Genomic DNA, 21,837 nt, shown 5'->3' with positions numbered 1-21,837 from the left:
ACTCGGGACACACCGGTGACCAAGACAAACCGGGTCGCTGCCCTCTGGGAGCTTACAGGCTGAGGAAGAGCCAGACATTAAAGAAATGAACCCCAAAATAGACGTATGAGGACAGAGGTCGTGACAACGTGAAGGAAGAGTGTCGAGGTCCATGGGATCCTAAGACTAGGGTCACAAAAACTTCCCTTCAAATGACACTAAAGAATACCCTTATTCTGAAGAAGCTCCCTGGGCGGTGAAAACTGTTTGCTCTCAACTACTAACCTAAAGGTTGCTGATTCGAACGCAACCAGTGGCATCACAGAGGGAAGCCTGGAGGTCTGCTTCCATAAAGGGTATAGCCTGTAAAACCTTATGGAGCAGTTCTACTCTGTAAGACATGAGGTCACCATGAGTCAGCATCAGCTCAACGACAATGAGTTTGGTTTTGGTAACCTCGAAGGATGATTCCAGTTCAGCCAGGCAGAAGGGAAGGGACGAACCCAGCATATGCAGATCTAGTCATGTCTAGTCATGTCCCCAGAGCAACGGTCCCTGCTCTGGTCCTGGGAATCCAGCCTGCCTCTGTGGCGGAAGGAAAGAGCAGGAGTCCAAGTGGGAATCCCAGGGAGAGAATATGCCTGGAAATGTCTTAAGCAAGGGAATGACGTGATTGGGCTTTTGTTTTTGGAGGGCCGCTTTGGTGGCAGTGAGGGGGGTGGCTTGGCTGTGGGTGGGGGACCTGAGACAGGGAGCCAGTTAGAGGCTATTGCAAGTGTGTAGGCAGTGTAACCAAGGTGGAAAGTTTGCAGTGGAATTGAGGAGCCAGGACAGGGAGGTGATGTGTTATGGACAGAGACTCCATCGAGCTGTATGATTGGTTAGTGGGGGAAGGAGGCAAGAGAGGGGAGAGTGCAGGACTTGGGTACCCAAGTGGGTGGTGGGAACACTCATCAAAAAAGTAGGAGAGGAGGAGCTTTTTAAGACCCTCTCAACTTTGATTTTTCCACCCATAATTCTTTTAAACCTTTTCCGTCTTGTCTTCTAGAGAATGTTAGCAAACAACAAAATGATTGAGCGTGTAGCAAAGGAGTATTAATAGAAAAACTCAGTAGTCGCTGGTCCAACAGCTTGCATTATTTTTTTTTTTCCAGACATGTACTCGTGGTTGTGATTTTATATTGCCTGTGTATAATACAGTCATATTTCCTGGTAGTAAAATTGTTCCTGGTTCGTATGAGAAAATTAACGACGCTAGTATTTTATAGTGATTCTCCAGGAGCTCCGCCTTTAAACAAGAGAGCAAGCTGGGGCTAGAGGGTCCCCCAGAGCCGCCCCCAGGAATGCTGGTCTACAGGGGACTTGAGTTGCCCTTGATCTTGGGCCAGTGTGGACCGGGGTGAGATCCAAGCTCCTAACTGGAGGCCAGGATTCTGGAATCGCCACCATCTTTCCCTCTGCCCATAAGTGGCCCGATCCCCTCTCTCCTCTCTCCCATCCCAGCCCCTTATTGGTGTCTCTCTGTGGAGCGTGCTGTGTGTGTGTACACTAACCTCCTCTGTCTGCTGTCTCCTCTGGCCCCCCGCCATGTCCCCTGCCCCATAGCCTTGTACTCTACGCGGAACCTGAGCCGGCCCAGCCTCACGCAGTACGAGCTGGACAGTAAGTCTCTGTGCCCGGGGCTCCCACCATGGCCATGCCTGCCACCGTTTGCACCATTCGGGTGGGGATGGGGAGCAGGGCTTCGAAGTCAAGTGCCCTACCCCCAGGATGCTTGAAGAATGGGACAGTCGTTTATATGCATGACTTCCTCAAAAATCACAAAAAGGTAGGGAGTTTCCAGGAGGTCTCCTCCAAGCTTACCATCTGTCGGATGTGGCTAGAAAAGAAAATGTCTAAATGCAGGTGCCAGTGATGGTTCAGTGGCAGAACTCTCGCCTTCCGTGCTGGAGACTCGGGTTCAATTCCAAGCCAAGGCACCTCATGTGCAGCCACCACCCATCTGTCAGGGGGGCTTGTGTGTTGCTATGATGCTGAACAGGTTTCAGCGGAGCTTCCAGCCTAAGACAGACTAGGAAGAAAAGCCTGGCAATCTACTTCCAAAAGTCAGCCAGTGAAAACCCGTATAAATGACAACGATCTGATCTGCCACCGATTATGGAGCAGGCACAGGACCAGGCAGTGTGGGCAGTGTTTTGTTCCATTGTACATAGGGCTGCCACATTTCGGGGATAGACTAGATGGCAGCTCACAAGTCTTGTGCTACAGTGGCTCAGGACAGGCACGATGAGGGCTGGCCATAGTCAGAGCTGCTGGACCCTCCTGGTTGGGTGGCCAGACTTCGCACTGCCCCTCCTCCTGGGTCTGAAAGCATTTTTGGGCACAGCCTTGTTTTTCAGCTGGGGACACCCATGCCCGGATAGCACTTTTGTTACCAGCCTCCCCACCAGTGACCAGGAAATGTCCCTGCTACTAACATCCCCCAAGCCCTGGCCCTTTTTCTAAAGTCCCAGCCATGGTCCTTCCAAAGGCCCAGAGCCTTAGGCAAGAAGGCCCCACGCTTAGTAGAAAAAAACACATACTTGAGACAAAATTGCCCTTCCCTTTGTTTCATCATCCACATAAGCTACATAGGCGCTTCAGTTAGGGTGGCTCCCATATTCATATTGGAGGGTTAAAACTTCTGCTCTGGGGTCTCCAGGAGAGAGGGGGGAGTCGAGAAAGAGAGAGAGAGATAGAGAAAGGAGCGGAGAGTGTGGGAGAGGCACTCATCCACCCCGGCAGGGACCGCCCCCTCTACCTGGGATATCTGAGCCCGTTTTCTTGGAACTTCTTCCTTCTCCCAGATCCTGCCCAGGCATCTTCACCCCAGAACCCCAAACTTGGCAACAACGGGGGGTTTCCTTAGCCCCAAATGCATATCCAGTACCTGCCCCCAGGGCCGAGTGTCATGTGTGCACAGATGGGGATCGGGAGGACTGGAGTTGGGAGTTTTAAGCACCAGCCATCTTGGGTAGGAGTACAGCCAGGGAAGGCATGACCCCACGTCCCCGTGTACCCAGGACAGTTTTGGGTTCCACCTGTGGTCTCAGCATAAATATTAATATCACCCCTTTTGATCTCAAACATGTCCCCATCTAGACAGTAAGTTTTGTGGTCACCTTAGGCCAGGAAGCCAACCAGAGTCACCCCGTGTCCTGACTGGCAGGGAAGGCAGAGGACTAGTATCCTCCAGGAGGCCCCACCTCTTTCCTATTTCTTCCTGAACCTTCATACAAGGTTCTGGAGTCACAGGGGTGCTTCATCCCTCTCTCTGCAGCATGGGGAGCCCCACCCTTGATGATCGGCCTCATCCCCACAGGTACAGTGACCTCCATGTGCTTCCCTCCCGCCCCCTCTCACCCCCAGACCTGAACAAGCACAGGCGCTATGAGATCCGGATGAGCGTATACAATGCCGTGGGCGAAGGGCCCTCCAGCCCACCCCAGGAGGTCTTTGTCGGGGAGGCAGGTAAGCGCAGCTGCCTCATCCACTCCCAAGCCTTTCCCAGCCCCACTGAGTCCAGCCATGAGACGCATGGAGCCTGGGGGGCCCCCAACCCGTTCTAACCCAGCTCCCTGGCCCCTAAGCCCACTGGCACACACCCTCCGCCCCATAGTGCCAACCGCAGCACCCCGCAATGTGGCCGTCCATGGCACCACAGCCACGCAGCTGGATGTGACGTGGGAGCCACCCCCGCTGGAGAGCCAGAACGGAGATATCCAGGGCTACAAGGTAGGGGGCGCTCTAGCAGGGTAAAGGGGAACAGAGGGAGGTGGGGAGTAGTCGCCATGGTAGGAGGGAAAGAGGTCCAGGTCCTTCCTCCTCCCAGCCCAGCACTCACACCTAAGGACCCTGGTCTACATCTGCTGCCCTTGGCTGTCCACATGCAACCCATAGAAACACTGTACCGTGACAGCAAAACCACAGCCATCTTCTCCAGCATCCAGAGGGCAGGCTGAGCTCAGATGCAACAGACTCAGGCCGTGCGGCTTTGTAGCATGGCTGAGCACCAGCCCCACTGACGCCCACCCACTCCCAGCCCTAACATGAGACCCCTCAAAGTGGTTATCTGGCTAGCCCCTCAAAGTGGTTATCTGGCAGTTCGAATCCACGAGCTGCTCCTTGGAAACCCTATGGGGTAGTTCTACTCTGTCCTACAGGGTCGCTAGGAGTCGGAATTGACTCAATGGCAACGAGTTTTTTTTTAATTACACTATTAAGATCCCTAGGTGGCACAAAAGGAGCCCTGGTGGCATAGCGGTTAAAGCACACAACTGCTGACTGGGAGATCAGTGGTTCGAACCCACCAGCCATTCCATGGGACAAAGAAGTGGCAGTCTACTTCCATAAAAGATTTACAGCTTTGGAAACCCTATGGGGCAGTTCTGCTCTGTGCTATAGGGTCGCTATGAGTCGGAATCGACTCAGCAGCAGTGGGTTTGGTTTTTGGTTAGGTGGCACAAACAGTTTGTGCTTGACTGCTAGCCTGATAGTTGGTGGTTTGAACCCACCCTGTGATGCTGAGGAAGAAAGGCCTGGCAACCTGCTTCCGTAAATGTTGTTATTGTGTGCTGTCAAGTTGATTCCAATTGTAGCAAACCTGCAGGACAGAGTAGAACTGCCCCATAGAGTTTCCTAGGCTGTAATCTTTACAGAAGCAGATCATCAGGTTTGTAAAAATTACAGCCGAGAAAACCCTATGGAGCAGTTCTGCTCAGTAACACATAGTGTCTCTGTGAGTTGGAATCGACTCAACAGCAACAGAGTTTAATTACAATATTGCTGCTAATTGAATGGCCTGTTAGCAAAGGACCACTGGCTAGTATTTGGAACTCTCTTTAAAAACTATTTATGGATTTTGGATGATGTCATGAGGTTTGATGGGATTTAATTGCTTTTTTAATACTCAAAGAGCCGTTTGGAGCCCTGTAATCCCCTTAAAGTCCCTGTAAAGCTGGTAGGTTGTGGGTTTTTGTGCCCATTGTACAGACGAGGAAACTGAGACCCAGTTTTGGTGGCCTGGCTGAAGTCACAAAAGCAGGAGGTAGCAGAGAATCAGACTCTAGGTTTGCAGGATCTCACCCTGTAAGGGGTGGAGGGGATGATGAACACACAATCACAGAGAAGGTGGAAGGAAAACAAGTAATGTGTCCCCCTGCTCTCAACAGTTGGGACACAGGGCCTTGGCCGTGTTGGAGGCCCCTCCTGCTCTTGTTTCCAGAGTGACTCAGATTCTTGGCTGCTGAGTGTTATTTAGAGTGTAGCCTCAGTGCAATGGCCAGGGGTGGGGAGAGAGAAAGCTAGAAGGGGCCTGATGGTGTCCCTGGCCCATCTCCTCTTCACAGGAGGGGAAACTGAGGCTCACAGGGCTTATTAATACAGGCAGCCCCGATTTAGGACAGAATCTAGCACAGGTGCCTCTTTCCATCTGGGGGGAAGGAGCAGAGAGGGAGGGGAAGAGGCGCAGCGCCAAGGAAGCTCTAAAGATGGATAACCACCTGGGTTCTCATGCCAGCTGGGAAGACTAAATGTTGCACCCCTAGCATAAGCCTCCCACGGGGAGAGGGAGCTAGGGTGGAGCCAGCGACAACTGGGCAGCTGCCAGTCTGTCGAGGTTTGGAAGTTTGCACTTGACGTACAGACCCAGGAAATGTGTGTGGGTGCGCAGACACCATATATAACAGGACGGATGTCTGTGCTCAAGAAGCATTGTCTGTACCTGAGCAGCAAAGGTGTGCATGAATGGGGTACACGGGGCCTCCCTGGCCTCCAAACACGTGTTGCCTTGTGGACAGATGAGCTGGCAAAAGATGACTCCGCATTTGGGTCAGATTGGGCCGACTGTGTACGCAGGGAGAGACCTTTGTGCACACTGCTAGACCTCCAGTGGTCAGTCACTCAGTAACTCCTGTTAACTGAGCAGTTACTTTGTGCCCACAGCCCCGTGTGCTGGGGAGAAAGCAGTGAACAGAGAGACGCCCGCACTTTGGGGAGGAAGACCAACTGGATACAAGATAAATAATGAAGCTGGCTAAGGGGGTAGAGAGCGGCCAGGAGGAAGTTTGGAACTTTAAATGGCGTTGTTAGGGAAGGACTTACTGAGAAGGTGATATTTGAGCAAAAACCTAAAGGAGGGGAGGCATGAGTCATAGGGATCTGGGAGAAGAACATTCCAGAAAGAAGGAAAAGAATAGCAAAGAGCTCTGTGTGTGCCAGAAGTGAGTGAGGGGAGGAGTATGTGGGTGAGATGAGTTAGGAGGTGAGGGGGAGTGGGTGAAGGTGAGTTAGGAGTTGAGGGGGGAATGGGTGGGAGATGAGTTAGGAGGTGAGGGGGGAATGGGTGGGAGATGAGTTAGGTGAGGGGGGAGGTGGTGGGACATGAGTTAGGGAGGTGAGGGGGGAGTGGGTGGAGATGAGTTAGGAGGTGGTGGGAGATGAGTTAGGGAGGTGAGGGAGGAGTGGGTGGAGAAGAGTTAGGAGGTGAGGGGGGAGTAGGTGGAGATGAGTTAGGAGGCGAAGGGGGAGTGGATGGGAGATGAGTTAGGGAGGTGGCAGAGCTGGGTCACGTAGAGCCCTTGAGGGCTGTAGCCTTTACTGGGGATGAAATGACAGGCCATGGAGGGTTTGGGGCAGAGGAGAGACATGGTGTTGCTTACAGTTTTATAGGGTCTCATGGGCTGCTGTGCTGAGCATAGAAGCCAAGAGAATAGAGGAGGTAGAAAATCCGGGTGAGGATGATGCTGACAGACTAGGGCGGTAGCAGTGGAGGGTGAGAAGTGGTCGCAGTCTGGTTCCACTTTAAAGGTAAACTTTGCTGATGAATTGAATGTGAGGTGAGAGGAGGAGCGATGACAAAGGTGACTTCATTGTTGATGAGCAGTGGGGTGATGGGGCTACCGGTAACGGAACAGGCTTAGGATCAGGAGTCTGGTTCTAGAGATGTTAGATTCCAGATGTTTGTTGACATCCAAGCTGAAACACAAGACTAAAGCTGGATGTACTTGTCTGGAGGGCAAAAGAGAAGGTCTAAGCTGAAGATGTAAATTACGGAATCCTCAGCATAAGCCCAGCGATGAGATGAGGTACACAGAGAACGTAAGACATCTGAAAACAGACCCCTGAGACCAAAAAAGTGAATGGTGTCTCAAAAGCCACATGAAGAAAGTATTTCCAGGAGGGAGCAATCCAATGTGCCAAATGCTATTAACAGCTGAAGATGAATCTGGGAAGCAATTGCTCAGGGATTGGCAAATTCCTGCCCTTGGGCCAAACCCAGCCTGCCATTCTGTTTTTATAAATAAAGTTTTATTGGAGCACAGCCACACTCATTTGTCTATGACTTGTCCGTGGCTACTTTTGCAGTCCAATGTCAGAGGCAAGTAATTGCAATAGAGACCATGTGGCCTTTGAAGCCTAAAGTATTTATTATCTGGCCCTTTACAGAAGAAGTTTGTCGACCCTTGGATGATTGGATCAAGGTGGAGTTCACAGTGACCTTGACAAGGGAGATGGGGCAAGGGCCCACCTGGAGTGGATTCAAAGGATAATGGGAAGAGGCAGGGGGGGCTGGGATCGCTTTTGAGAAGTTTGGCATTAAAGGGAAGCAGAGAAATAGGGTGGGAGCTAGCAAAAACATGCAGACAACAGAGGGGTCATAAGCTTAGAGAAATAACTTGTTTGTGTGTTCATAGAAATGATTCTGGAGAGAGGAAATAACGAGTGATCTGGGAAAGAGGCAGCCATAGGAGGACGGTGTCCTTGAGTAGTGGAGAGGCTGGGATCTCGTGCACATTTGTGGGATTGGCCTTAGAAGGCAGCAGGTAATTCAGCTCGGTGAGGAGAGGGTGGCAGAGGGTCCCTATGGCCCAGGGGCAGGATGGGGAGAGGTGGTCACTGAGGCTTGTAGAGGTCTCATCTGCTGGCTTCAGTTTCTCAGTGAACAGTCCTCAGCTGGGAAGGAAGATGGGGGAGGCAGCGAAGGGGGAGGAAATTATGCCGCTTCGTGCAGGGCAGTGTGTGGGGGTGTGGACTGAGGAAGTGGAGGCTGTGCGTGTGAATTTAAAGTGTGACTCTCTAGTCCAGTGACAGCTGGGTGAAGTGCAGGCGTGGAGCCGAACTATCCAAGGCTGGAGTTCTGCCAGTACGTGATGGAGCAAGAACCAAGTAGGGAGTTGAGAATAGATGTGAGACTGTGGTCTTAAGGACGCACTTTTTTTTTTTTTTCTGTGCCTCTTCCTGCTACTTCATGCATTTATCCAGCCAACAAATCTGTACTGAGCACCAGCCATGTGCCAGTCATGACTGAGACTGCGTGGGACCAAACCAAAAACCCACACCAGTTGCCATCAAGTTGACTCTGACTCATATAGACCCCGCGTGTGTCAGAACTGTGCTCCATAGGGTTTTCAGTGGCTGATTTTTCAGAAGTAGATCACCAGGCCTGTCTTCTGAGGCACCTCTGGTTGGTCTTGAACCTCCTACCTTTTGGTTAGCAGCCGAGCGCATTAACTGTTCGCACCACCTGAGGACTCCTATGGGCATAAAAGCATTGTGAAATATGTTCCATCTTTAAAATGCCTTTTGTTGACCTCATGGTTTCTCACAGCTATCGGCCATTTCTCTGGCTGGTCCCCTTTACAGCAGAATTCGTCCAAAGAACCTCAAAAGTACTCTCCACCTCCCTCCTGTCACTGGCTACTTCCGGTTCGCATCCTCCGTTCTCTCTTGAGCCTGCTTCTGGTGGGTTCCCATCCCCACGGAACCTATTCCTGTCAAGGCCACTGATGATTTCCATGTTGCTGATAGGTGGCCGGGATCCCTGAGTGGTGCAAATGGTTAACACCCTCAGCTACTAATGGAAAGGTTGGAAGTTCAAGTCCACCCAGAGGCACCTCGGAAGAAAGTCCTAGCAATCTACCTCTGAAAAATCAGCCATCGAGAGCCCTCTGGTGCACAGTTCTCCTCTGACACCCATGAGGTCACCATGGATCGGGGATGACTCAACAGCAGCTGGGTTGGCTTTAATGAGTGGTCCAGTCGCAGGTCTCACCCTGCCTGACTAAGCAACAGCGGCCGACACAGTCACTCTCTCCCTCCGCAGAGTGCTTGCTTCTCGTGGCTTCCCTCGCTGGCTGCTGCTCCTCATTCTCCCAGCCTATAAACACTGGAGCCCCCAGGAACCAGTCCGTGACCATCTACTTTTCTTTCTCTATGTTGGCATTCTTGGTGTACCCCCCAAACTCCATCTCTGCGTTGCCGACACCCACATTTTTAGCTTTTGCCTTAACCTTTCCCCTGAGCACCAAATTTGGTGGGAACTTTGTTTGCCACCTGGATGGTACCAACAATTGAGTGCTTAACTACTAACCTAAAGGTTGGCAGTTTGACCCCACCTGGAGATGCCTCAGAAAAAAGGCCTGGCAATCAACTATCAAAAAAATCAAAACCCTCTGGCGCACAAGCCCACTCTGATGCACATGAGGTCACCTTGAGTTGGAGTCAGCTAGACATCAACTGGTTTTTGGACTGGGTTTTGTTTGTTTACTGTTGTATCCCTGTTACTGTGAATGGATGTATGAGTGAATGAGTGACCTAATCAAAGACTTCTCAACTCCCACTCATCTATCCGTACGAGAAGAGTCTGGATAAAAAGAGGTGGGGAAAAACAAGGATTTGATATAGCAAGATACCCTCACTGCTGTTCATACATGCCACCTGGGGACACTCCTGTAACTTGCTCCCTTTGTTAGCATCCTCTGGGGAAATTGAGAAATTAAGGATGCCAGTAGCCTGCAGAAACCTGTCTAGCCAGCAGGTGGCGGCAAATGATCTTCAAACCTCTTGTGAGTTGGGGCCCGCCCATCCTTGCAGCTTTCTGGATTGTGTCATTCGGAGTTCTGAGACTAGTTAGGAATCCCGTTACTTCCCCCAGCTGAACGTGAAGTAATCAAAGAGCAGGTGCTATGAGGAGCTGGGCCCTGCAGTGCTTTCTGAAGCTGGCCAGGTTCCGGGGTAGACCCAACGCCACGTTCTCTAGGTTGTTCTGAGCTTCGTTGCTTACATTGATCCTGGGAAGTGGGGGTCTTTAATCCTATTAATATACACGACAAAACTGCAGCTCAGGGAAGTCATTTGGCCAAGTCACATGGCTAGTAAATGGTGGGACTGGTATTCAGCCCCAGGTCAGCTCACCATCCTAGCCCAGCCTTCCTCTCCAGTAGGGATTTGCAAACTGTATACTGTGGAGCGAGTCACCGAGGGTCACGTTCACCTGCAGATGCTGATGCGGCAGGTCCAGGCTGAGCCTGAGACTCCGTTCCTAACCAGCTCCCAGGGGATGCTGAAACTGCTGGCCCTGGTGCCAACTCTGAGCGGCTCCTCTCCACACTGCCTTTGCCTCCTTGTCCCAGGCTCCTGCAGGACAGAATTGATTCCTCCCCTCCCCTACCCTGGTAACTGCTGCTGTGGCCAAAAGCAGAACCCGTTGCCCTCGAGTCAATTCTGACTCATAGCAACCCTATAGGACAGAGTAGAACTGCCCCATAGAGTTTCCAAGGAGCGCCTAGTGGATTTGAACAGCCAGCCTTTTTGGTTAGCAGCTGTAGCACTTAACAAGTAGGCCACCAGGGTTTCTGCTGCTGTGGTGGTGCCCTGTAAATCCCACGGGCACTGCGGTGCACAGAGATACAAGGGGTCTGTGTCCTCATGGGGTTTAGAGTCCAGCAGACGGTACGATCTTGGCTGTGAAAGATGGTTCTGGAATTTTCTAAAACAGCACTTAAAGAAACAAACCAGTGGCTGTGGAGTCCATTCCAACTCATGGCAACACCATGTGCATCAGAGTAGAACTGTGCTCCATAGGGTTTTCCGAGGCTGATATTTTGGATGTAGATTGCCAGGTCTTTCTTCCTAGGTGCCCCTGGGTGGACTCCAACCCCCAACCTTTCAGTTAGCAGCAGAGCACATTAAAACTTTGCACCACTGAAGGATTCCTCTTATGACACTTGGATACTCTTTCCCGGGTGACTCACCACAGAAGGGCTCTCAGAGACCCTGCGTGGGGCAGGGGCAGGAGAGATGTCTGGCCCGTGGTCTCCCTCACTCCCGCCATCACCTGTGCCCACAGATTTATTTCTGGGAAGCCCAGCGGTGGAATCTCACGGAGCGGGTGAAGACACTTTTCCTGGCTGAGACCAGCGTGAAGCTCAAGAACCTGACTGGCTACACGGCCTACATGGTCAGCGTGGCCGCCTTCAACGCTGCAGGGGATGGGCCACGGAGCACCCCCACCCAGGGCCAGACCCAGCAAGCAGGTGGGGGAGAGAGCCTGCGGGGGGAGGGCGGGGGCATGGGGATCTGGGGAGGGGCAAGTCTGCCATGCTCAGGTAGTGGCCGAAGGTCCACAGGAGGTCTGGCTCTTGAGGGGAGTGGAGGCAGCTTCCTTCTGCAGCAGAGGGATCCAGGTTTGGTAGCCAGGCCCCCCGAGATGCCATCCACAGGGAGAGAGCAGCCACAAAGACGGGCCTGGAAGTGATGTTCCAGAAAGGAGCAACTGGCCTTGTAGGACCTCAGAGAAAGCACCCAGCTGGCACACCTCCAGCCATGCAGGTGGCAGCCGACACCCAGTTGTCCCACTTCTCCCCGCCTTGTCCCAACCTGCCTGTTTTACGTGCCCATGGCTTTGTTCACTCAACAAATATTTATTGAGCGTCTTCTATGAGCCCACGCTGCGCTGAGTGCTGGGGACATGAAAGTGAAGGAGATGGACAAGGTCCCCATCCTACCTAGTGAAGTTAGCCAGTCCACAAACAAGTCAATAGATGAATTAACCTCCGATGGCAGTAAGCGTAGCTGACATAAGCGCAGGGGCAGGGTGGGAAGTTCACAGAGAAGGAACATCTGAGCTGAGATTTGAGGGAGGAGAAGACACGTCAGCCATGGCAGGTTCTAGAGGGGGAGTGTCCCAGGCAGAGGGAACAGCAAGTTTGAAAGCTTGGTGTCGGGACTGGATTAGAGGAACAGAGAGAAAATGAGTGTGGCTCACAAGCTGGGAAAGATGGGTGGGAGTCAGCCCAGAGAGCGTTGGCGGGGGGCTTGTAAGGAGTTTGGGGTTCATTCTGTGTGCAGTGGGAAGCTCCTGGAGGGTTTTAAGCTGGCGAGCAACAAGACCTGGTTTGTTTTTAAAGCTTTGCTCTGGCTACTGTGCAGAGCCCAGGCTGATGGGGGGCATGGAAGCAGAGAGACCAGGTAGGAGGCAGACGGGTGAGGATAAGAATCCTGCTGCCCACCTGTGCAGAGAACACCCCACAGAGTATACAAAGCTCCTCGTTGAGCGATATTTTACTCGATCCTCATGGAACCCCTGGAATGAACATGGCAGGGGTCCCCCCATTTCACGACTGAGGAAAGGTCACCCCAGAAGTCATGTGTCTTGCCCAGGGTCCCCAGCTGATTTGTGGGGGGCTTTCTGGCTGCCTCCTGGGCTGTTGTCACTACCCCAGCCCACCTCCTTTGCCCTTCGTTAAGGGTCCCCCTCATGGATTTGAATACACAACTTTTGTCTGGCTCCTTTACGCATCCTTTCCAGCCTGCTGCTTCCGATGCAGTCAGTTACCTGTGGCTCCAAGGAGCTTCCCTGTGGAGTCAGTCCCTAGTAGTCCTCTTTGAGGGACAGTCCCTGAGGCCAGGGAAACGCTTCCCCTTCACCAGCCCCAAGGCTCTGGCTGAGGTCAGGCTAAGCGTCCAAATCTCATCCACTCTCTGTAACTGTCATTGGCCAGATGTGAGCCCTTGGGAGCCTGGAATCTTCAGTCGCTGTGGCAGCGGGACAAAGTGTTCTGTCCCATGTCCCTCCAGCCAAAAGGAGACAGGAAAGACCCCCTCAGCTCACCGCCCTTCTTCAAAGACTGCTCAGGATGCTGCCTCCCGGAACTGGAGCCAGACCAGGCCTGGATTACCTCCGGCTCGGTGGGGAGGCGGCGCTGGGCAATAACAGCCCGGTCATCCTTCCTGGAGCCGGCTCGGGAGGCTGTGGAGTCAGATGCTTCCTCCTCTTCCTCTCCGGCCTCCGCCTCAGAGCCTCCCCCGCCCCATGTTCTCGGGGTCAATCCAGGGTTCTCAGGCCAAGAAAACATCTCTTCCGGAGTCTCTGCTGTGTCTGGCTCTGGCTGCCGACAGCACAGCCTCTCAGTGACAAGCCCACTGCAGTTCTGGCATCTTCTTTAACCTAACTTAACCAGTTGCCATTGAGTTGACCCCAACTCATGGTGACCCCGTATGTGTCAGAGTTGAACTCCGCTCCATAGAGTTTTTGATGGCTGATTTTTCAGAAGTAGATAGCCAGGCCTTTCTTCCAAGGCACCTCTGGGTAGACTCGAACCTTCAGCCTTTTGGTTAGCAGCTGAGTGTATGAACCATTTGCAGCACCAAGGGACACCAGAATCTTTAGCACCACCTAATGCTACCTGAGACCAGCTACCCCCTGGCTTCTCCACCAGGGAAGTTGAAAGATGAAATCTACAAGGCCAGGAAATCTCCTTGCCTCCAGTGACCCTGCACCCTGCGGGTGGAAGACAGACTTGCCCTGCTGTCTTAGCCATGACTAAGCAGGAAAAAGCCTGAATTCTCCAGCTCTAGGGAAAAACAAAGTTCCCTTTCCTTCCTGTTCCGGGGATATTGGGAAGCTGAGTGTTAACAATATCAAGGTCACGATGCAATAATAGAGATTGGGGGGGAGGGGTGGTATCTAGATGACCCCAAGTGACCCACCTGCCCACTCTGTTAAGCCCTGGCCCTCTCCTTCTTCCCAGGGCCAGGCCCAAACATGCCTGCCAATTCCTCAGAACCGAACCCAAAGCTCTGAAGGTCCATGGAAAGAGGAAATGTCAAACCCTTTGCTGTCTCCACAGCCCCCAGTGCACCCAGCTCTGTCAAGTTCAGCGAGCTGACCACGACCTCAGTGAATGTGTCCTGGGAGGCCCCACAGTTCCCCAACGGCATCCTGGAGGGCTACAGGCTGGTGTACGAGCCCTGCACACCCGTGGATGGTACGTGGGACCCTCCCCCAGCTCAGCTCCTTACACTGTCCACCCTGTGCAAAGGCCTCTTCCCATCTGGGGCCGCATCTGCAGTCACGACAAGTAGGTCAGATGCAGTGAGAGATCCCCCCACTTTATAAATGGGGAAGCTGACGCCCAGTCAAGGCAAGGGGCATTTCTAAGTGAAACAGCACATTGAGGGCAACGTTGGGATGGCAACCTTGGTCTCCCAACTCCCAGGTGAGAAAAACCGAACCCATTGCCATCGAGTCAATTCCGACTTGGGGCGATACCCTGCGTTACAGAGGAGGACTGCTCCATAGGGTTTTCTTGGCTGTAATCTTTACGGGAGCAGATCACCAGGCCTTTCTTCCATGGTGCCACTGGGTGGGTTCAAACCGCTGACCTTTAGATTGGTAGCTGAAAGCAAACCATTTGCACTACCCAGGGACCTTAATTCCCAGGCAGGGAATTGTAGAATATATTCTTCCTGTTCAGTCAGTAGAAGTGGGAGGCGAGGAAGGAGAACCTGAATAAGATGTAGCATTCCAGAAGCCACAGGTCTCTGTGGAGACCCTGAGAAAGGAGGGAGCCCCCAGGCACCCTCTCTTTGGCTGCACCCACACCCAGCTCTTAGGGGCCTCCAAAGGTTGGTCCTTGTTAACCTTAGAGGGATCAGGAACCCCTTTGAGAATCCAATGAAAACCTCATAGCAGAGCCCCCTCCCCGAGTAAGACACACAAGCTCAGGGGTCACCACACCCCTGACGCACGCCATCTGGGGACCTCAGACGAAGAGCCCCTCTCTTACCCTGAGCCCTGTGGATCAGAGCTTTGTCAGCCTCCTCCCTCCCACCCTCTGCCAGTCCTTCCCCCAGACCCTACTCCCAGGCAGGGCCACGCGGACCCTGACTATGGACGTCAGGCACATGCCCACCATGGCCGCTGTGAGCCCAGGGTGAGTCAAGTGCCGGAAATCACAGCTTTTGTGCTACCAACAACCATGCTGTGGGCGTGGGGGACACAGGAAGGATGGGGACTGGGCCCCTCGCTGCTGAATCCACTGCCTCTCAGCGGGCCACATGTGGAGCCCAAGGTGCCTGCCAGATGGGGCGCTGGTGGCTGGGTGAGCACACTGGGGCCACCCACCACTCTCTCCCTCCACTGTGGGCGGGGTCTGCAGTTCTGAGTCAGCCAGGGAACAGTGGCTCCCCAGTTGTCCCTCCTGCCACCTGCAGGCCCACGTGTTAGAACACTGAAGGGGAGCTGGACCCAGAGGAGAGCTGGTCAGGTACAGGACTGGGAGTGAGGCAGGAAGGAGAGGACAGAGGTCACCAGGGAGATAAGACGTAGGCCCGGGATGAGCTCTGGCCCCACAGGCCTCCACCTGGCCTCAAGGGGTCTCCCGCCCAGAGAGGTGCGAGCCCGCTGCCCTTTTCATTCCTCAGTCAGGCAGAATCTGTTCCTGGATCCCACCACTAAACTCCACGACCTCCCTTATCCCACCCTCCCTGTAACAGACCCGCTGATAGGACCTTTAAGCCCTGAGCATGGCTAGTGGATGGACAGCCTGGTCAGCCCGGGACGTCACTGTCGGACCCAAACACAACGTCTGTACCCTGCTTCATGCTGCAACCCTGGGTTCAGGTCAGCAACAGACAGACCTCACAAAAAGCCAGCAACTCCCCTTTCCTGAGGGGAAACTGAGGCACAGGCAGAAGCAAGGTTTGCTCAGAACGTCGGGGAGCAGGAACCAGAGTTTCTGATCCTGGGAAATGGTCCCGTGTCACCCCCAGGCTAGTCTTTTTTCAGAGAGCACCGCTTGGGCAGTAACCCATTCGTCCAGCAAAGAAACCGAGCACCTACTGTGTGCCAAGCTCTTGTTTTGTTTAAACCCCCTAATGTCCCTGTCCAGGATGCTCTTGGCACCTCACTTGGTGAAACAGCCAACCAAAGCTGGTTAAGGGACATGCCTAAAGACCCTGGGGCCAGCTCTGGGGCCTGAGCCCAGCCTGCCTGGCTGCCCAGCCTGGTCTCAGCATCCAGTGTGCTCGGCGGGTGTGGAAGATGAGTGCTGCACCCCCTTCTGCCTGACAAGCCCTGAAGTCTTCCTTCGCCACCTCATCTAAATTCCCGTCTCTGCATTATGAGGCCCTTGGTCCCTTCTGCCAGGACCCCGTGTCTTCTCTCTCACATGCACTGTGGCTGCTAGTTTGACTGTGGTCCCCACTGGTCCTTCAGGAATGCTGGACCCCAAATCATGACAGTTCCCACCTCCCAACATCTATCCCAGGGTGTGGAAATGTCCCTGAAAGGCCAGGTAGGGGCAGCTTTCTGGAGGCCTGGGTGAGTTCCTGAGCCTGAAGGCTCAGGGGAAGGAAGCCAAACGGTGGGTGGTCCTCGGCTATGGGGGCTGGTTACCCCTGTGTCCTTCTGACTCTGGACTTGAGTGATGTCATTACGGAAGTGTTTCCTAAAAGATGATCCTTGGAATTCTGGTTCTATAGGATGTTATCAGGTATTACATGGGGGACCCAAAAAGGGGTGAAATATATTTGGGATACAGTGGTTGAGTTAAATGGGATCATGGATGTCTTTTTTCTCCAGATACTAAAGAACCCTGAGGTTATTCAAAAGACAGAAGGACAGACAGTAAATAGCTTTTCCCAAACTGATTTAACCACAGAACCCTTTTTCTCAAAATGGCCTGCAGGCCTGTGCCCCGAGAAACACAGGTTGGATAGGCATTGCTTTGTGCATGAGGGTGACGTTTTCAGCCTGATTTCAAGAGGGGAGGTCTCTGGTCGGTGTCTGAGGGAGGTCAGGCCACTGCTGCCCCTCCCCAGCTGCCTCCAAGGAGGAGGCAAAGCGCCCCCGGCCAGCCTCCCAGGCCAGTGACTTCGGTGCTCTCCACCTGCCCTGCCTTGCAGTTCCCTCATCCTGTGCTTCCTCCCAGGAGTCAGCAAGATCGTGACAGTGGACGTGAAGGGGAACAGCCCTCTGTGGCTGAAGGTGAAGGACCTCGCTGAGGGGATGACCTATAGGTTCCGCATCAGAGCCAAGACCTTCACCTATGGGCCAGAGATCGAAGCCAACATCACCACAGGCCCAGGAGAAGGTAGGAAAGCCAAAGGAGAAGCACGGATCTCTGTTCAAGTCAGATGGAGCGCTCGAAGGTGTCAGGAGTCATGCTGGGCCTGGAGACACCGAGATGGGCAAGACGGGGTCTGAGGGAGCTCACGGACCAGTGGGAACCACAGTCAAACTAGCAGCCACAGTGCATGTAAGAGAGTAGACACAGGGTCCTGGCGGAGGGGGCCAAGGGCCTCATAATGCAGAGAGGGGATTGGGGACATTTAGATGAGGTGGTGAAGGAAGACTTCAGGGCTTGTCAGGCAGAAGGGGGTGCAGCACTCAGAGAGACAGTGGAAATTCAAAATGCATTCTGTAGTCTAAAGCTGCCCATAGCAGAGGGGCACGGGGAGAGTGGTGAGCTTCCTGCACTGAGGGAAGGCAGGACCCTGGCTGGGAGACCTTGCCCGTTCCCTCAGGTATTTCTCAAGGTGCATCAGAACCTCCTGGGTCCTTGCAATGAATGCAGATTCCTGGGCCCCACCTCAGCCCCAGAAAATCAGAACCTCTGAGGCTCCACCCCTGGGACTGTGCATTTTAGTAACAGCTGAGCAGACGCTTTCATACCCTGCTGTGATAACCAGTGCTCTGGCAACAGGGAGCCCAGGAGGTCTGAGGTAAGGGAAGGTGACCAGCCAGGGCTGAGGCAGGGGGACCAGCCAGGCTGCCTCCTTCCTGGACAGAGGTGCTAGGGGCTGGGCCCCACAAAGGCTTTAGGGGGAAAGAAAAGAGCAGGTCACGTTGGCAGAACCTATTCACTGGACTAAGGGAGGAGGGACGGGTCAAGGTTACCCAGGGCTTTGTGGCTTGAGCAGCCACAAACCAAAGCAGAGAGCCCAAGAAGAGGGAGGGAAGCAGGGCAGGGGAGCACCGGGGGCCAGGGAAGAAAGCAAGAGCTCAGTTTGCGTTTTGTGAAGCCCCCTGAGGCCTTCTCTGGGCTGGAGGTATTTGTCAGGGCCTCTACAATGATCAGAAATGGGTTTTTTGGGGGTTTCTACAATGATCAAGGTTAGGCCTCCAAAGCCACAATCACCAAACACAAAAGCCGACATGCAGAAGGCAGGGCCCCTTCCAAACTTCCCCTAAAATCCCATCAGCCCAGGTGTGGACAAAGGCATCCACTCCCCAAGAGGCTGGATTAGCTGCTGGAGGTGGGCTGGGCCTGGAGAGCAGGGGGGCAGGGGGGCAGGGAGGCTTCGTCTTCCCTCTGTGTGTGGTTCCAGCCCACTTCATTTTCCCTTTCCTGTCACTTTCTATCCCCTGCCTCATGTTCTCATGTTCAGCAAACAAGCTCGTTTAGCTTTCCTCTTGGGGGAACTGCCCCACTCTGCCTTCACCTGCCTGGCTCCACCCCATGGCCCCTCACCTGAGCCAACTTCCTGGGAAACAAAAGCAGGAAGAGAGCTGGTGGCTGACAGCAGCAGGGGCAGGGGGTGGCAGGGGCCTGGGGCAGGACAAGACTGTCTCCAAGTGACCCACGCTGTGTGGTCCCAGGTGGGGGTGGGGCAGGAAATGCTGAGGAGGCATGGGGGGTACCAAGGATGCTGCCCTCTGAGAAAGAACCAGAAAGAAGTGAGCTGCACCCAGTGGGGGTGGGCAAGGAGGGGGCTGCAGGGACAAAGTGCAGCTGGACTGACCCTTTCCCAAGCCACCACTGGACTTGATGACAGTTTCTGTTCTGTGAGGAGGTAATGCCTGCCTCCCTCTGCGTTATCCTGTCCACAGTGAGAACGTGGGGTCCTGAGCCGCCCCCCACTCTCACCCCTCCCTTGGCTCTGTCCCACCCCAACCTGATTCCCACTCTGGCTTTGTCCTGTGCTGCAGTGGGGAGGGACATGTTTGGGGAGAGAGGAAGGAAGGATGGAGGCAGTGAGACCCTCCGTGCTCTCTCTCAGCATCAGGACTGGACACAGGGCGGGCAGTGACCACCAGCTCTGAGTGTGTCCCTGGCCACCTGTCCCAGGCTACTGGCTCCCCTGGGCCTGGAGCATCTCAAATGGGATACTGGACTCTCGGCTCTTCCCAGCAGGCATCATAGGGGTCACCAGGCACTCAGCTGATGGACTACCCACTTGCTCGCTCGGCCCTTTGTCCCACAAGCACATGGGAAGCCCCTGCTATGTGCTGGCCTCTGGGATGCCGGGCTCCATATCTGGGTAATACGGGCCTGGTGGCAGTGACAGCCCACAGTCAGGTTCTGCAGGCTGTGGGGTCCCAGGGGATGGCACAGGGCCTTCTGTGGGTGCCTTACTCACTGCTTTTCCTACAGAAGTAGACTGCCCATCCCCCGCTGACCAGAGTGGTGGGCCTCACCCTCACAGTCCCATGCCAGGCCCAGCTGGCCAGGCCCGGTGTTTTCTCCTTCCCTAACAGGTGGCCTAAGGCTCTGTGGGGCCCAGGCCCCCTCTCTCCCTGCCTGACCCAATAGTAATGCAGTCAAGGGTGGGGAGGGATTTCGGGAAGAAAGTAGGGAGATATCACCATCACAGGCCAGGGAGGAGATGTTGGTGCCCCTTTAGCTCCCCTCAAACTGACCCCCTCTTATCCATGGGCCCACTCTGCCATCATTGCATCCACCTCTACTGCCGCCATGGCCACACCCCTTCAAGCCTTACGTTCCAAGACGCCCTAACAGATGGGGAAACTGAGGCCCCAGAAGGCTGCATGAATTCCTCAGAGCCACCAATCCTTATTGGGCAGAACTGGAGGCCAGGGTCCCCAAGCTCTCCTCCGATGATCTTTCTGGCATCCCACACAGCCTCTCCAGCCCCGGGGTGTGTGGGTGACCGGAAGGAAAACATGGTCGGATTCTGGCAGGTCTGGCCTCAGACCTCGGTGTTCACGGCATCTCTCCGAGGCTGTTTGGCCAGGGCTAGTTCTGGGGCCAAGCCCCTCCTCTTCTTGGAACACGAGAAGGGGGATGGGTGCCCACGTTGTGCTGTCTTCCAGGTGCCCCGGGACCACCTGGCGTGCCCATCATCGTCCGGTACAGCTCTGCCATCGCCATCCACTGGTCCAGTGGAGACCCCGGCAAGGGGCCTATCACCCGCTACGTCTTAGAGGCCAGGCCTTCAGGTACCCCCCTCCTGCACTGAGCCATCCTTTCCTCTGGACCAAGACCCCACATCCACTCTCCTCCTCTCTGAGGCCCTCCCCCACCCTGTGGCACTTGTGTTTTCCTCAACCTGTAAGGTGCTTGAGCTGCTCAAGGTGAAGCGGTGGTGGCCATGTTGGGTGGGTGTCTCCTCAGAGCTGGATTCTTGGCTAAAGAGCCCCGAGAATGGCAGTAAGCACCAGTGAAGACCAACTGGGTTAAGGATTGTTGTAGAAGCCAGAGGAGCCAAGAGTTTGGCTCACTTTGGTTAAAGTCCAGCGTCCTCCACACGACCCCAGCTGCCAGTGCCCCGTGACTAAGGAGGCTGCCATCTCCTGGAAGCTGTAGCTGCGTCTTTAAGCCCTGTCTCTGCCGTGGGGCTGTCTCAGCAGCTCCTGTCATTGTACTAACCCCTCCTGTCAAGCCTGAAATCAAATCACAAGAACTTCCAAAGCCATCAGGAGATGAGCAGCTGATAAGTCGCTCCAGGGGGCTGCGTCCCCAGCTCCTGTTTCACAGGCGGACCTGATGCCTGCTTCCCAGGTCCACTTACCCAGCTGCCGTTGCTAGGTTTCCAAGTTAATCAGAGGTGCCCGAGTCAGGGAAGGCTGGAGGCTGGTTCTGTGTATTTGTGGGTCTGTGCTTAGGTGATTGAAGTTGAGCAAGAAGAAAGACTTTGTGGGCCCCGCACGGAGAACAAATAATAATCATAACGGGATGTAGTCAAGCATGTCAGCAGCTAATGCTGCTACGTGGAGTACTGAAACATTTCAGGGACAGATCGCTAGTACTTCAGGGTAACTGAGAGCTAATCATCCCGATAGCAAATAGCTAATAATTCCAGTAGTTGCAGTATGTCGCTCCTGCCCAACCATTGCCTTAGCCTTATGTTAATAACCACAGTCACAAATAGCTAATAAACCTGGCCTTTTAGACCCAGCACGGAGCTGGAGGGTGTAGGCCGGGTTGGCTCCCTCTTCCCATCCAGATGGTCCCTCCCAGCCCCTCCAGTGCTAGCTGCTGAGTTGGCCAGGAGACTGCCGCGTGCCTCTCCCAACCAGAGCCTGCGCCTGTTTGTTCCACCGAAGTTGGCCAACCGGGGCGCTGGGCTGAGGAATGTTGGCCCTGGGACTTTGGCCTTGTTGATTTTCCAGCGTTCCCCAGGCGGCCCAGCATGGGACTGGGGGTGTTCCGAGTTTGGAGGCTGTGACTTAGACAGTTGGGATGGAGGGCTGAGCATACAAGGGAAGACCAAACCAGTGCCCCGGAGGGTTGGCAGTGCCAGGGAGCTGGCAACGGGACCATGATCCAGGTGGGGGAAGGGAATAAAACATGGCAAGGAGAGGCTGGTGGGCAAGGGGGCTACCTGGGACTTTCCTGAGGCTATTTGTGAGCATGCTGTGTTACAGGTGGGCTTCTGTCTTCGTGCCCTCTGCCCCTTCTTTGCTGCTACCTCTGCGTCCCCTGGTCCCAGCAGGAGGGTCATGAGGCTGTTCATCCCCAGGATGAAATCACTCTTGTCCCACGCTCCCCCCTATGTCGTCTATGCTTCCTG

General features: G+C 54.2%; 1 protein-coding gene across 2 annotated transcripts in view; it reads left to right on the top strand.

Moving 5' to 3' along the window:
• SDK2 (sidekick cell adhesion molecule 2) overlaps positions 1 to 21,837 on the top strand; it is a 310,850-nt gene that overhangs the window by 266,495 nt on the left and 22,518 nt on the right. Inside the window, exons 34-40 of one of the 2 annotated variants that reach the window (XM_049861425.1) lie at positions 1,585 to 1,641; positions 3,388 to 3,489; positions 3,638 to 3,753; positions 11,147 to 11,333; positions 13,929 to 14,066; positions 17,013 to 17,174; positions 20,138 to 20,263. In XM_049861425.1, coding sequence (XP_049717382.1) covers positions 1,585 to 1,641; positions 3,388 to 3,489; positions 3,638 to 3,753; positions 11,147 to 11,333; positions 13,929 to 14,066; positions 17,013 to 17,174; positions 20,138 to 20,263 — 888 coding nt within the window. The remainder of the gene's footprint in view (positions 1 to 1,584; positions 1,642 to 3,387; positions 3,490 to 3,637; positions 3,754 to 11,146; positions 11,334 to 13,928; positions 14,067 to 17,012; positions 17,175 to 20,137; positions 20,264 to 21,837) is intronic. The other variant, XM_049861426.1, reaches the window with a different exon arrangement.

The sequence above is a fragment of the Elephas maximus genome, chromosome 19 (assembly GCF_024166365.1).
Source record: "Elephas maximus indicus isolate mEleMax1 chromosome 19, mEleMax1 primary haplotype, whole genome shotgun sequence".
Lineage (NCBI taxonomy): Eukaryota > Metazoa > Chordata > Mammalia > Proboscidea > Elephantidae > Elephas > Elephas maximus.
The sequence above is the reverse complement of the archived record's forward strand: the minus strand, read 5'-3'. Positions and strand labels throughout refer to the sequence as shown.